General features: G+C 45.4%; 1 protein-coding gene across 2 annotated transcripts in view; it reads right to left on the bottom strand.

Moving 5' to 3' along the window:
* The window catches only part of TRAPPC8 (trafficking protein particle complex subunit 8), a 166,859-nt gene that overhangs the window by 122,103 nt on the left and 30,258 nt on the right, over positions 1 to 14,498 (bottom strand). For both annotated transcript variants that reach the window (XM_088469576.1, XM_088469577.1), the window contains one exon: positions 6,874 to 7,048. In XM_088469576.1, the coding sequence (XP_088325702.1) occupies positions 6,874 to 7,048 (175 nt within the window). The remainder of the gene's footprint in view (positions 1 to 6,873; positions 7,049 to 14,498) is intronic.

Here is a 14,498-nt window from a genome sequence, read left to right as displayed (position 1 = left end):
GGCACCGGGGAGGGCGGGAGTTAGAATACCTACCAACAGGTATCCTAACCCTGGCGTTGGAATTTTGGCCGCTGGGATCCTGTACCCATCCTGATTGAAAGAATATCTAGATCTAACTTTTTAGAAAGCGGTGGCTCTTAGAACCACTTTATCATTAAATATAGGCTTGTGACTCTAAACGTTCTGGCAGAAGTAATTTCCACCAGCAACACTACCTTTAGTTTCATCCACCTCAAAGAGACTTGTTTCAAACGGGATATCCATAAGTCTCAAGCACTATATTGGAGTCCCATGGAGACACAAATGACCTACAGTAGAGGCGCTCTGTACCACTTGAAAAAAGTAAATGATCAGTCTGAGTGCAATTAAAACAGACAAACATTTAATCTTGAGTGTAGTTAAGGTTATACCTTTAATAAACCCATCCTGTTAAAAGTCAAGCATTTGTGGGATAGTTGCTTTAGTTGGATTTGTTCTCAGTTCACATTATGAAATACAACTTGTCCAAATGCTACAAAATACTATTAATGAGTTTATTTTTTCTTGCTTGTAGGAGTTATTGACCCTGATGGCTCCTTTATCGCTGAGCTGTTTATATCAATATCGATGCCATAAAACGTACTTGCTAAATATATAGTTAAAACACTGGACCCTAAATAAATAAATCTTGACTAAAAGGTAGAGGCCATGGATCTTCCTACAGCAGCTCCCAAGCTGCTGAGAACCATGGCCCAGGTGTGGTCAAAATGGGAGAAATAGCACTGCTAATTTCTCTCTTTTAGATTTCTCAGCAAGAGGAAAAGGCATAAGACAGTTGAAGCTCCATGGAGCAGATAATGCTTCATTATCTTCCTGTCCCTGGAATAATAAGTGAATAATCTTGGTACATTTTGTTACTGTAATATCCAGCTGAGAAAGCCAGCATCTTTCTATCAGAATTTGAAAGTCTTCCTGGTGTAGAGACCATACCCCTAAAACAACATACTGTATCTCCGGCTCAGATAATTCCACTATCCTTGCCTGCGACATGGAATGCTAGAAGTGACTATAGGTTTCATTATGCTTAAGATATCAGTTTTACTATCACTACTACCATATGTTTGCTTCTTGTGCCTCCTTGACAAATTAATACCTTCAGAGACTTGCCCAGTAACGGCTGATGAAGCCATTTAACGGATTTCCATACTGCTCTATTTTCTAGTACATTTATGCAAAGTTTTCCTTTCCATGACCACGTTGTGAAGAGGTGCGCTTCCCAGCCGGTAAACCTGCAATCTGTTTTCAGTATTAGCCATTCTAAAACTGGGTACACACTGTATGATATTAGCCAATCAGGTGATAAAACGATGGATCGCAACGGTTATCGTATATTGTATATCCTCAATTTATTTTTTAATGAATTGTCTGGTCCCATCTGATGTGCTGCAGGTCAGATCAGATGATGCAATATACGGTGCAGTAACATCACCCCTGTAGTGATATCGTGTGTCATTTTACAGCAGATCGTGTAGTGTACTCGGACCGTTGCTTCACTCAGGTGTGTACCCATCTTAAGAGTGGCATTCCTGGTTTCTATAATCTTGAGTTTTGTCACCATGTTAGAGACTTATTGGTAGTTCTTGATAATCTGATATTGTAATCTTGAGCGGTCTTGCTTGTGGTCCACCAGGGCTAGCTGTTCCAGCTTAAGACTGCACATGTGCCATCTCGCTCAGGGTACAAGTATGGTGGAACAAAACACTGTCAAAGGTTGAAGCATTTGATTTACTGTAGTTTGCTGATGGATCTATAATGGATGTTCCAAGTACTGAACTTTGATTAACTTTGTGCTGTATGCTATTTATTGGACACCCAACAAATTATATTTCCTGTGATGACACCAGCTGACTCATGTTCCAAATCCAACCATGCTTCTGAAAAAAAGGTAATGGTTTCATTCTTCATTTCATGTCACAGGATGTCTCACAAATTTGACCATATTTTCCTAATTCCACCATCAAAGTCACCAGTACTTTTGTAAAGCTTCTTGAAGATACTTTTACTGTCTGCCAAAAGGCAGAGAGTAAAAGTAATCATCTTGTAGATATATGGATATGATAAAAACTCCTGTGCAGACGGCCGTGGGAATAAATGTTATTGTTTTTATGAGAAACAGACTATCATTGCCAAACCTGTCGAGTCTACTTAGGTTACCTATAATAGCACAAGGTTTGTGAGGATTTTCTGACAAGAAAGTATGAAATCGAAACCTCTGCCCTTTTGATCCGATGAAACTGGCATAATAATTCTGTCTTTGATTAAGGTTTGTAGACTATTTTGCAAAGCGGAGTTTGTTGGAGTCCTGGAAAGAATAAAGACATTTCATTTTGGAAGCTGATGAAACTATCCTGTATCCATTTCTTTTTACAACTGCTAAAACTGCCCTTCCTCACCCAGGAAACCACTAAAACCCTCATCCCCTCGCTGGTCATCTCCAGATTGGACTACTGTAACCTTCTCCTAGCTGGCCTCCCAGTCTCTCACCTCTCTCCAATACAGTCGGTTCTCAATGCTGCTGCTCGGCTCATCTTCCTCTCCAGCCATTCTACATCTGCTTCCCCTCTCTTTCAAGCCCTACACTGGCTGCCCTTCCCCTTCAGATGCCAATTCAAGGTTCTTTCACTCGCATACAAAGCCCTCACCAAATCCTCTCCCACATAGAATTCTGATCTTCTCACCCTTCACACTCCCGCACGCCCACTTCGCTCAACAAATGCATGCCGCCTCTCTTGCCAACTGATTACTCCCTCCCACTCCCGCATCAAAGATTTTGCCCGTGCTGCTCCCTACCTTTGGAATGCTCTCCCTCTCCGACTCTCCACAAATCTTCAAACGGGCTCTCAAGACCCACTACTTCATCAAGGCCTTCCAGCTCTCATCCTAAACCACTTCATGCTCTTTCCTCCCTATCTTCCACTTCTGTGTCACGCTTGTCTGTCTGCCCTTCCCCTTTAGAATATAAGCTCTCACAAGCAGGGACCTCTTCCTTCAAGTGCTTCTCTTTACATTTTCTTCTACTCTTTACTCCCCCATAAGGGCACCTAACACTTGACTGCCAACTCCCTGCTGCTTATTATGACTGCTTTAATCACTGTTGCAGCAATGTATATAAGTTGTGTCCTTGTCCTGCACTGTAATGTACTGTAAGTTACTTGTTAACTTACTAGTTTTATGTACTATGTAAGGGGCTGCAGAACACTTGTAGAGCCATATAAATAAAGAATAATAATAATAATAATAATACCCACTGATCAGTGATGGAATGTGTCCATATGTCTCCATATTGCACAATTCTGTCCCTTACTGTGAGAGGGGCTGATTATGACAAAATTCATTGTGAGGCTCTTAGATTTTGACATTCAGCTTTTGTAGAGATAGAAGGAATATTCTGCCTGTTACAATATCTTCCTGGTTTACAGCTTTTCTCTTTTTCATTGCGAAATTAATGAAGATGAATGAAAATATTTTGACCTTCGCTCTTATGGCAAACAGTTTTATTACCCTCGAAAAGATTTTAGTGTCATGGTGTTCAATCTATCTCCATAGATGGGCTCCCTAAAAAGGATGTAGAATGAAAGATCTACAGTAAAAAGGTAGACAATGTCTACATAGACACCAGATGTTAGATAGTCAATAGGTCGACATGGAGAAAAGGTCGACACGCTAAATGTCAACAGGTACGAAGGTCGACAGGTACAAAGTACAGCATGAAAATGGTCGACGTATTTTTTTTCCCCTAATCTTCACCCTAATCCTCTGGTAAGTGCCTAACCCTAAGCGGTGGGCTAAGCGCCTAACCCTAAGCGGTGGGCTAAGCGCCTAACCCTAAGCGGTGGGCTAAGCGCCTAACCCTAAGCGGTGGGCTAAGCGCCTAACCCTAAGCGGTGGGCTAAGCGCCTAACCCTAAGCGGTGGGCTAAGCGCCTAACCCTATAAGTGCCTAACCCTAAGCGGTGGGCTAAGTGCCTAACCCTAACAAAAATCATGTGTCAACCATTTTTGTGTCAACCATATGCATGTCAACCATTTGTACCTCTCAACCTTAGTGTGTTGACCTTTTGTCCCTGTCGACCTATTGCCTGTCTAACATCTGGTGTCTATCTAGACATGGTCTACCTTTTTACTATGGATCTTTAGACCAAATCCCCTTAAAAAGGGAGAAGAGCCAAGCTATTCTTAGGTGTCTGCAGCCAAGAGGCTTTCCTGGCCTCTACTTTTGACGCCTTAGATCTTGCTGAAGAAGCAAAAGTGTCCAAAGATGCTTCAAATAGGAGAATTCTATCCCTCTTTGTATGCTTCCCATATTTCTTAGCAGTTCTTCCCGTTTAGCGTGTCCTAGATATCCATTTGGAGTGTATCACCCCATAATCTGTGGGCTCTGGCTACTGAGGCCAAGACGATCCCGGATTTGAATGTAGTACATGAAGAAATATGAAGCTTTTTGAAGGAAATTCTCTTTCTATTTCATGGGGTCTGTTATACCCCTTTCACATCGCAAAAGTAACCCGGTATATTGTCAAGTCGACCCGGGTCAAGGTGCAGTGTGAACACGCCACCAGAGAAATTGCCGGGTCCGGCGACTCTGCATTTCAACCCTGCAATCGAGCAGGGTTGAACTCGGGAACAAGCCGTGTTGAAGTGCAGTGTGAACAGGCCCTGACCTGGTTATCCAACCCGGGACTCAGCAAACAACGTTGATTGGATGTTCCTGGGTCTCATTTGATGATGTCAGCAGCCAGACACATAGGCATCACACTGCAGACAACAGCAGAGGCAGCATTTGGCAGTCTGAAAGGGGTTAATACCACTACTCTCATTACAGTGATGGCTAATTGGAGTGATGATGAAGTGAACTGTACATTATGCTGTCAGAAGCTGCATCATGCTCTACATAGTGGTAATCCATCAGCCATGATTCCTGCAATGCTGCGAGAAGTCCCCTCCTTTGTGTTCCCTTTTGTGATCTTATCTTTGTGAGCCTGAAAAAGTAAATTTTTAATGACATCCATAGGGTTTTACAGGGTTGACCTGGGTTCATTGTCAACAGGGCCAACCCGGGAATAACCCTGGTCGAAGGTGCGGTGTGAAAGGGGTCTGAACCGGGTCGCAGCCAGGTTGGACCCATGTTCAAAATCCCAGGTCAGAGTCAGGTTTACGATGTGAAAGGGGTATTAGAGAACCTGCACCTTCATGAGGATTAGTAGTTCTAGCTAAAATGCCAGTTATTGCTGCTTCTACTCTAAGTACCAGACTCCATTTCAGTAATTCATCATTAAATGGATATATGCATTCCAACAGATTCCACAAAAGTACAGGTACTAAAAACAATACACTGACACTAATCCAACTATTTGTTAACATATCATCATAAGAATACAGCCCTAAACCACTAACTCTAAAGGGCTTACCTCCAGCAGGTGTCTTTCAACTATTTTGACCACTCCTACTTTTGGTCGCAATTTCAACCATGTGTCAATTTAAAGAACTGCATTTACGAATGGGGAACTCAGAGTTGCTACAGTTTCAAATTGTCTGGCACACAGAACAGTCTTGTCTAGGTGCACATATTTTTTATTTTTACAATCACCTCTGCTACCGAAGGTGTCAAACTGGTGATTTCGGCCTGTCTACAGCTGGCAGCATGAGATGGTACATCACCAGAAACTATAAAACGGTAAGCTCCTTCAGTGTGGAGGAAACCAAAATCTATATATGCTAAGACACAGGAAAAGAAGAGGTGCTGCATTATATACTAGGTGGCATTTTTATTTACCCTCCATTGCCTAGCTTAGAATGGAAGCTACTCATAATGGCTGCCATGAGTATTGAAGGAGAAAAAATAGTATTCCCTAGCAATGGCCCAGCATACCCCTGGCACCCCTAGTTTGCTGTGCAGTAGCATGGTGAATGACAATTTGTCTCTCTGTCCCTACTACAAATGGCTATGACTATTCTCCAAGCCTTGTACAAGGGATCCCGCCTATAAATCTACAGTAAAAAGGTCAAAATGTTTAGATAGACACCAGATGTTAGACAGTCAACCTGTCGACAGTCAAAAGGTCGACAGGTTGACAAAAAAAAAAAAAACAATTTTTTTTTTTTTTTAGGGTTAGGCACTTACCTTGACAGTTAAGAGTTAGGCACCAGGGAGGGAGGGTTAGGCACTAGAAGGGACGTTTAGGTTCAGGCACCTACCCTGACGGTTAGGCACAAGGAGGGAGGGTTAGTGTTAGGCATCAAGGGGAGGGTTAGGGTGAAGATTAGGGTTAAAAAAAAAAATATGACCATTTTTTTGTGTCGACCTTTTGACCCGGTCGACCTTCATACATATCGACCTTTAGTGTGTCAACCTTTTGTCCAAGTCGACCTATTGAGTAACATCTGGTGTCTATCTAGACATTGTCGACCTTTTTACTGTGGATATTCCAATCCACACCCTTGTACAGAGGGGTTGGAACAACAAACTGTTCATCTAACTGCACGTTACTGTTGTAGCTTACAGATTGCAAAGTGCAGGGGGAACACAGACAGGCAGTGGCACTTTAACAAATGGTGAGGCACCCAAAGGTTGAGTATGATAAGTTTACTGTGTACTGTTAATGGACATTATGGAGTTCATTTTGTTGTGAAGAAACTAACAATACAAGGGCTCACAGACTTTGTGTACAAAGCTATATGCCAATTATAAATAATACAAAAATAACCTATCATAAAAGCCCCATTGAATTAGCCAGCTGATAAAAGTACACAGCTTTAAAACCTTGATGATGGGGGGAGGGGAGAGTTGTCCAATTGACACACAATTGCAAATGAACACCAAGGATCCTTAACTCACCTTTTCTCATCACCAACACTGACGTCATGCAGCAGCACATAATACTTGAGTGTGTTGGGTGTAAACCACTTAGGATAGGAATAGTCATTACTGTGTTGAATCCGATGTTGCTCTTGTGACAATTTAAGAAACTGTTCCACAGGTTCAGGTTCATGTGAAGAAACAACTAACATGCCTGAAGAGATTGTTAAGCCAAAACGATACAAGGTTGAAACTAGGCCATAAATGAGGAATAAACAGCAACAGTTCATTAGCTCTCTGTTGTCTACACTTAAAACAGAATGTGCTGCATGAATTAGTAGTATAATGATACTGAATACACCTACTGTACATTATACTGTAACCTACAGTACTAGCATACTAGCTGTGTGTTAACTTAGTAGTTATATATTGATAGCCAAATAACACCCTATGCTATAGAAAGCATTAAGTAGTCCAGAAATGTCAGAGTTCTAAGGTCTACAACATTTGATTTAGTTCACTTTCCTACAATTTCATCATTTAAAAAAAAAAAAAAAACTTTTTTGCCCATTTTGGGTACATTGTTTTTTGCCTGGAAGCAGAATAATGCTATTTTCGAGAAATTCAAAGTGTTCTGAAAAAAGAAGGTATAGTTTGTGTGGGTACTGTATAGCTACTAGCTGGGATAACCGGCATTGCATGGACCCTAAAGTACACCTGCAGCCTTTATTGGTTTACATTATACTCGCCTATAACCTCATTCCATTGATCCTAAAAAGGACCCCACTGTTTGCCAACAGGCAGACATGGAGAGCAGTGGGGGTTCCTGATTAACTAACTGGACGCAAGCTCCGATTGGCTCGCGACCAGCACCAGAATTAAATTGCGCCTTCGCTGTCTCTCCATGTCTGTCGCTGCCTGTCGGTGCACCAGCTGTAATTAGCTGGCGGTCTGGCCCCAAATCCATACCATCTGGCTGCTGATGGCACACCAGGGGAGGCAGGAGGCTGCTGGAGGGAGTTGGGGAGGGGAGTTGCTGGGAGGTATAATGTGTAAGGGGCACGACTACTATGTGGAAGGAATAGGGGTGAAATACCGATGGACGGGATGCCGGCTGTCAGTACACTAACAGCTGAATCCCGATGGTTCAAATCGGTGAGTAATGTTCCCCTGCCCTATTTATCCCCTAACCCTCCTTTCCTGCACCCTCATACTAACCTTCTCTACCTCACACCCTAACCCTCCTGGTAAGTGCCCGGTAACCTAACCCTCCCCCCTTAGTGCCTAACCTCCACACAGTGAAGGTGCTAACCCCCCTGTCTAGAGCCTAACCTCCCCCCTCCTGCAGCCTAACCCTAAGTCCTCCTGGGGTGCCTAAACCTAACCCACCCACACACCTCGCGGCTGTTACTTACCTTTCCCCGGTCTCCATACGATCGGGATGCCGTCTGCCGGCAACCCGAGTCATGTCGGGATTCCGTTGCCAGTGTTCTCTCTGCGATCAGGATTCCAGTGCCTGGGTTCTGGCAGACAGCATCTCGGTTGTCGGGATCTTACCCGGATCCTGTGTGGAATAATGTGTTATATAGGGCACTACTATTGTGTGGAATAATGTGTTATATGGGGCACTACTACTATTTGGCATAATCTGTAATGGGCATTCCTATGTGGAATAATGTATAAGGGGCACTACTACATGGGCTCTGTGTGGGGGGCAAATGTATGGGGTTTTTTTTACCTCTGGGGGGGCCTTTTTAAGATTTTGCTATGTGGCCCCCCAATTCTAGTTACGCCCTTGCATGCAAACACAGAGGGCTGACTAATATATATATAGGCAGTGGTCAGCTTAACAAATTATTGCAATATTTTGCAACCAACATTCCCTATGTTCAAAGGAGTTGCAGTTTGAAAAGCATGTGAGTGCCGAGTTTGTATGATATTTTTATGTAGATGGTGTGGTCACATGCCAAGGGCACCCCAGATGGTTGAGTGCTGTGGATTAAGCCTGTCGTTTATTTTAATTTTGTGGTCACACTTGCTAGGGCACCCTGTTTTTCAAATGTAAGACAAACTTTTTTTCTTTTTCCAGGTGCTTATTAACTGATAGCCCTGGGTGTGGTCCTATCTCTTTAAGGCAGGACCCAGTTTCATGTTTAAAATGTATGCAGCTTGAGCCAAAGGTGGCAGATCAAGTTCATTTATCTGAGAATCAGTGTAGGGACTGGCCAGATGGGAATGACCGTGAAGCGGTGGTCAGCTTAACAAATTATTGCAATATTTTGGAACCAACATTCCCTATGTTCAAAGGAGTTGCAGTTTGAAAAGCATGTGAGTGTCGAGTTTGTATATTTTTTTTTTTATATAATATATATATATATATAGTCACTTTAAAAAAGACTAACTCAGGATTTAATATGAACTTGCATGAGTCAAAGTTTGACACTTGCTCAGACTGTGAGGTTAAAAGGATACATTTGTAACTTTCACACAGGTTTTTGGCATACTGCCAATTTCCACTTGAACCAGCCGCAAAACCTGTTTAATTTAAGAGTGTCTTCATTTTTAGGGATTGTGTGACATTGTGTGGCCCTGATGAAGTTAAAACCTAGTCATAAACCTAATCCTAGTCAAGCTACACCACCCTGCCAAATTTGGTGAAGCTAGGTCCAAAACTCTGGATAATAAAGGACAGACAGACACACTTTCTCGCTTATTATATAGATTACTGATCTTATCAAACCAGCGCAAGAAGTGCCAAAATAGGCTCACCAGCAAAGGTGGTAAAGAAGGACATTTTAAAACATGTAATTTAAATCTTTTTGCACAAAATTACAGTTTAAGGTAGGGGTGGGCAATAAGCGGCCCCCAGATGTTGTAGAACTACACATCCCAGTATGCCTTGCTACAGTTTTGCCATTTGCCCATGCTAAAACTGTTGCAAGGCATGCTGGGATGTGTAGTTCAACAACAGATGGAGGGACGCTTATTGCCCACCCGATTTAAGGCATAGCTAGCTCTGTAGATGGGCATGACAGTAATTTGACAGTGATAACAGGTAATATTTGTGTAAAAACTTTTCTGCATGGCACCAGTGGCGTCACTAGGGGGGTGCGGGGGGTGCGGCCCGCACTAGGTGTCACCCTTCAAGGGGGTGACACCAAGAAGAGCAGCATGTCACACCCGCGGGCCGCACACCCACGGCACCACCGCCGACCATGCTGCTGGAGCCGGAGGAGACACTTTTTAATGTGTATGCAGGTCCGTCCTGCCGCACGCTGGTCCTCTCTGCTCTGTGCGCCGCTGCCGGGGTGAGCTGCACATTCTCTCACCGCGGCCGGCGTCCAGAGCCTCACACAGGCACAGAGAATCTCTCTGCCACTGTATAAGGGAACTATTGGGGGCATAGCTTCAGGGGCATTGCTGGGGGCACTGTATAAGGGCACCACTGGGGGCACACCAGGCACAGCTTAAGGGGCACTGCATAAGAGGTGCTACTGGGGGCACAGCTGAAGGGGTATTTCTGGGGGCACTGCATAAGAGAGGCAATACTGGGGGCACTGTATAAGGGCACTACTGGGGGCACAGCTTAAGGGGCATTGCTGGGGCACTGCATAAGAGGTGCTACTGGGGGCACAGCATAAGGGGTATTGCTGGGGGCACTGCATTAGAGGCGCTACTGGGGGCACAGTATAAGGTGCACTTCTGGGGGCACTGTATAAGGGGAAATGTATAAGATGCACTACTGGGGATGCTGTATAAGGGGCACTACTGGGGGCACAACATAAGGGGCATTACTGGGGCACGGCAATCAGGGGCATTGCTGGGCCCACTGAATAAGGGGCACTACTGGGGCACTGCATAAGGAGTGCTACTGGTGGTAAAGTATAATGGGCGCTACTGGGGGAACTGTGTAAGGGGCACTACTGGGGGTACAGCATATGGGGATCTAATACAGGGGGCATTGCATATTGGGCACATCTACAGAGGGCATTGCATAAAGGGGCACTACTACAGGGGGCATTGCATATTGGGCACATCTACAGAGGGCATTGCATAAGGGGCACTACTACTGGGGGGATTGAATAAGGGGCATTCCATAGAGGTAATGCGAGTGTTTGTCCATCTGCAAATGGAAACTCTTGCTGCCCATTGATTTAACATATATTTAGTGATAGTACAAAAACAGCACTAAGGATTCCGTGTGGTGTGATACAAGGCCCATGTGGGGGGGTGGGGGGTGACACCATGAGCTACAACACCGGGTGACACCAACCCTAGTGACGCCTCTGCATGGCACTTTTGCTTTAGCAATTAGAAATACTAACTGCTTACTACATGTTTTAATGGAGAGGAGCTTCAACATAAGTGTTAAATGGTTTATCATAAAGGTTTAGACCTATTTGGCTATAATGCCTAAACTAAGAGACCTAAATGACTGAGAAAATGAGAGATATGGTAAGAACTTACCCTTGTTATCTCTCTTTCTTCGAAGTCCATAGGGTCCACAGGGTTGACCTTGGGGTATAGGTTGGGAACCAAATCCGGGCACCACGCAGTTAAAGCTTTCAGCTCCCAGGAAGCACTGGGTCCACTCTCCCTATAACCCAGCCCCCATGCCAGAGACACCTCAGTTTGTAAGCAGCCAAAGGCCGGAGGAGGAAAGAAAGAAAGAGAAGACTGGAACACTCAAGGACCATACTCACAGAGAAGTAGACAGGAAACCGGTGACCAGTAACACAGCCCATATGAAGCCAGGTGTGTCAGGGCGGGTGCCCTGTGGACCCTATGGACTTTGAAGAAAGAGATAACAAGGGTAAGTTCTTACCATCTCTCTCATTTTCTTCTTCAGGGTCCACAGGGTTGACCTTGGGGATGTTCCAAAGAAGTCCTTAGAAGGGTGGGGACGCTCCTGTGCTGAGAGGAGAATCCGTCGCCCAAAGGAAGCATCCTGAGAGGCAAAGGAATCCAATGCATAGAACCTTAGAAAGGTCTGGACAGAAGACCACGTGGCCACCTTGCAAGGCAGAACAGCCGAGGCGCCACAGCGAGCCGCCCACGAAGGGCCCACAGCCCGAGTAAAATAAGCATCAACAGACAGGCTTTCCTATGTGTAGGCCCTTGAGATAGTCATACGAAGCCATCTAACCAATGTCTGTTTATTGGCCGGCCATCCTTTTCCGTGAAATCCATAGAACACAAATAAGGAGTCTGATTTCCTGAAGGAACCTGAACGGACCACGTAAATCCTGAGACGCCGGACTACAGTCAATGAGGCCACCCCAGCTGAGAGGACTGGAGACTGAAAAATCACTTTAGGAGGAAACACAGGGCAAGTGCAACTCACAACCCTGTCTTGGTGAAATATCCAGAAGAGGGAGTCACATGAGAACACTCTCTTATGGCGTTTGCATCTGCCAGGTGAGTCTCGGGAACTGAAAGAGAATCTAAGCCATAAACCCTGTAAGGGCTATCAAAACTAGTGGTTCAAATGGAGGCCCCAGGAGGGCACGAAGAACCACTGCTAAATCCCAAGGAGCCCCTAGGGGAGATAAAGGGAGGTAGAATCCAGAAAACACCCTGAAGGAGGGTCTGGATACCCGAGAGTGGAGCAATTCCACATCCGAACCATACTGACAGTGTAGAGACCCGCACTTTCAGGGAGGTCAGGCGTTGGGCTAGACCCAAGCCAGCTGGAAGGAATGCCAAAACTTCTGGAAATCCTAAACACCTGAGGATCGTAGCTGCAGGTACGATACCATAAGAATTATGTATGCCACATTCCGTGGTAGAGCCCAGCAAAAGCTGGCACACACGCTCTAAAAATCCCGATGATGACAGAGCCAGAGAAGCCTTAGGACCATAGTAGGGACGCAGTCGAAGACAAACGATCCAGGTCCAGGGAAAGGCAAGGACCCTGAGACAACAGGTCCGGATATTGAGGCAGCAGGAATGGAGTGTCGATGGAGAGACTCAGAAAATCTAAGTACCAGTGAGGTCTGGGTCAATCTGGAGCCACCAGCAGGACAGTACCGCCGTCTCGATTGAACTTCCGAAGAACTCGAGGAAGAAGGGAGACCGGAGGAAACAGGTACTCAAATTGGAAGGTCCACTTCACTGACAACACGTCACCGAAGGTTGCTTCAGTACATCTAGTTCTGTACCCTAACACCGGCAGTGTGTGATAGTCAGGATGCCATGAGGACCACCTCTGGGAGGCCCCCTCTGCTCACTAGGAGTTGAAACCTCTCTAGGAGAAGAGACCAGTCCCCGGGATGCACGTGACAGCTGAGGAAGCCCGCTTCCCAATGGAGAACTCCCGGAATGAACACTGCAGAGATGGCCGGAGGAGACCCTTGGTCTATGTCAGAATGTGTAACATTCCTGTCATTGCTACCCAACTACGAGTGTCTCCTAGACGTAAGCCACTGTTGTGACATCGTCAGACTGAACCTTTACTGGTTTACCGTGAAGTATGTGTTAGGCCAGAGCGAAGGCCCAAGACAGCTTGAAATTCCAATAAGTTGATTGGCAGGGCGGAATCGACAGACGTCCAACTGCCCTGAAAAGGGTGGGGAGCAGTCACTGCACCCCAGAGACTGGCGTCCATTGTAAGGATTACCCTAGATGAGATGGCCATAGCCACGAAGATAGAGACAGACGCACCTCCGGAGAGAGCATCATCGTCTGAACAGTGATCCGATGGAGAAACCAGTTCCATCTGGAGAGGATCAGTTTTTGCAAAGGCCTGGAATGGAGCATATTCCACCCTTCCAAAGGTAGACACCCTGGATTCCAGAACCCGCATTAGAGAGTGTAATGACACTTGTCCACTGTGGAGACATCCGCGCACTCGTAGTTGAAGAGTGGAGATCTTGTCTGACGTCATAAGGATTCTACGATTCTGAGAATCCAGCAGGGCTCCCAGATGAATCATGCCCTGTGAGGGATTCAGGGAGGACTTTTTCCCAGTTGATTAACCATTCGTGCTTGTGAAGGACATCAATTGTTAACTGGAAATGGCTTTAAAGTACCTTGGTGATCCTGCTAAGAGCAGGAGGCTATCCAGATACAGGAGCAGTCGGATACCCTGAACAGGTGGTCTGTCATAAAAGCCATAAATGTGGTAAACCGCGGTGGAGCTGTGGACAGTCCAAAGGGCAGAGCCCGAAAATTACCCTGAACAGGTGGGCTGTCATAAAAGCCATAGATTTGGTAAACCGTGGTGGGGCTGTGGACAGTCCAAAGGGCAGAGCCCGAAAATTGGAAGTGTTGCTGTGGCACAGCAAACCTGAGCTAACGCTGATAAGAGGGCACTATAGGTACCTCTAGGTACGCGTCCTGAATAAACAGCGATTCCATAAAGTCCCCAGGTTCCACAGCTCGGATGATGGATCGTAGGGGTTCCCTCCTGAACCTAGACACCTTTAGGAATTGGTTCAGGGCTTTGAGATAGAGGATAGGCCAATGAGGACCATTCGGCCTCTGCACCAGAAAGAAAGTAAAATAACCAGTCCCTCGCTGAGATAGTGGGGCTGGCATAAGTACCCCTGCTTACCGCAAGGACTGTATAACTTTCTGGATTTGTAAGGTCTTGTCCGGGTCTAAAGAAGGGCCTGTGTAACAAAACATGTGGGGAGGCCGTCTGAGCAATGAGAGGGCATACC

Source organism: Taudactylus pleione, unplaced genomic scaffold, assembly GCF_031769625.1.
Source record: "Taudactylus pleione unplaced genomic scaffold, aTauple2 ptg000093l, whole genome shotgun sequence".
Classification (NCBI taxonomy): Eukaryota; Metazoa; Chordata; class Amphibia; order Anura; family Myobatrachidae; genus Taudactylus; species Taudactylus pleione.
Note: the sequence above shows the minus strand (reverse complement) of the source record. Positions and strands in the feature narration are given on the sequence as shown.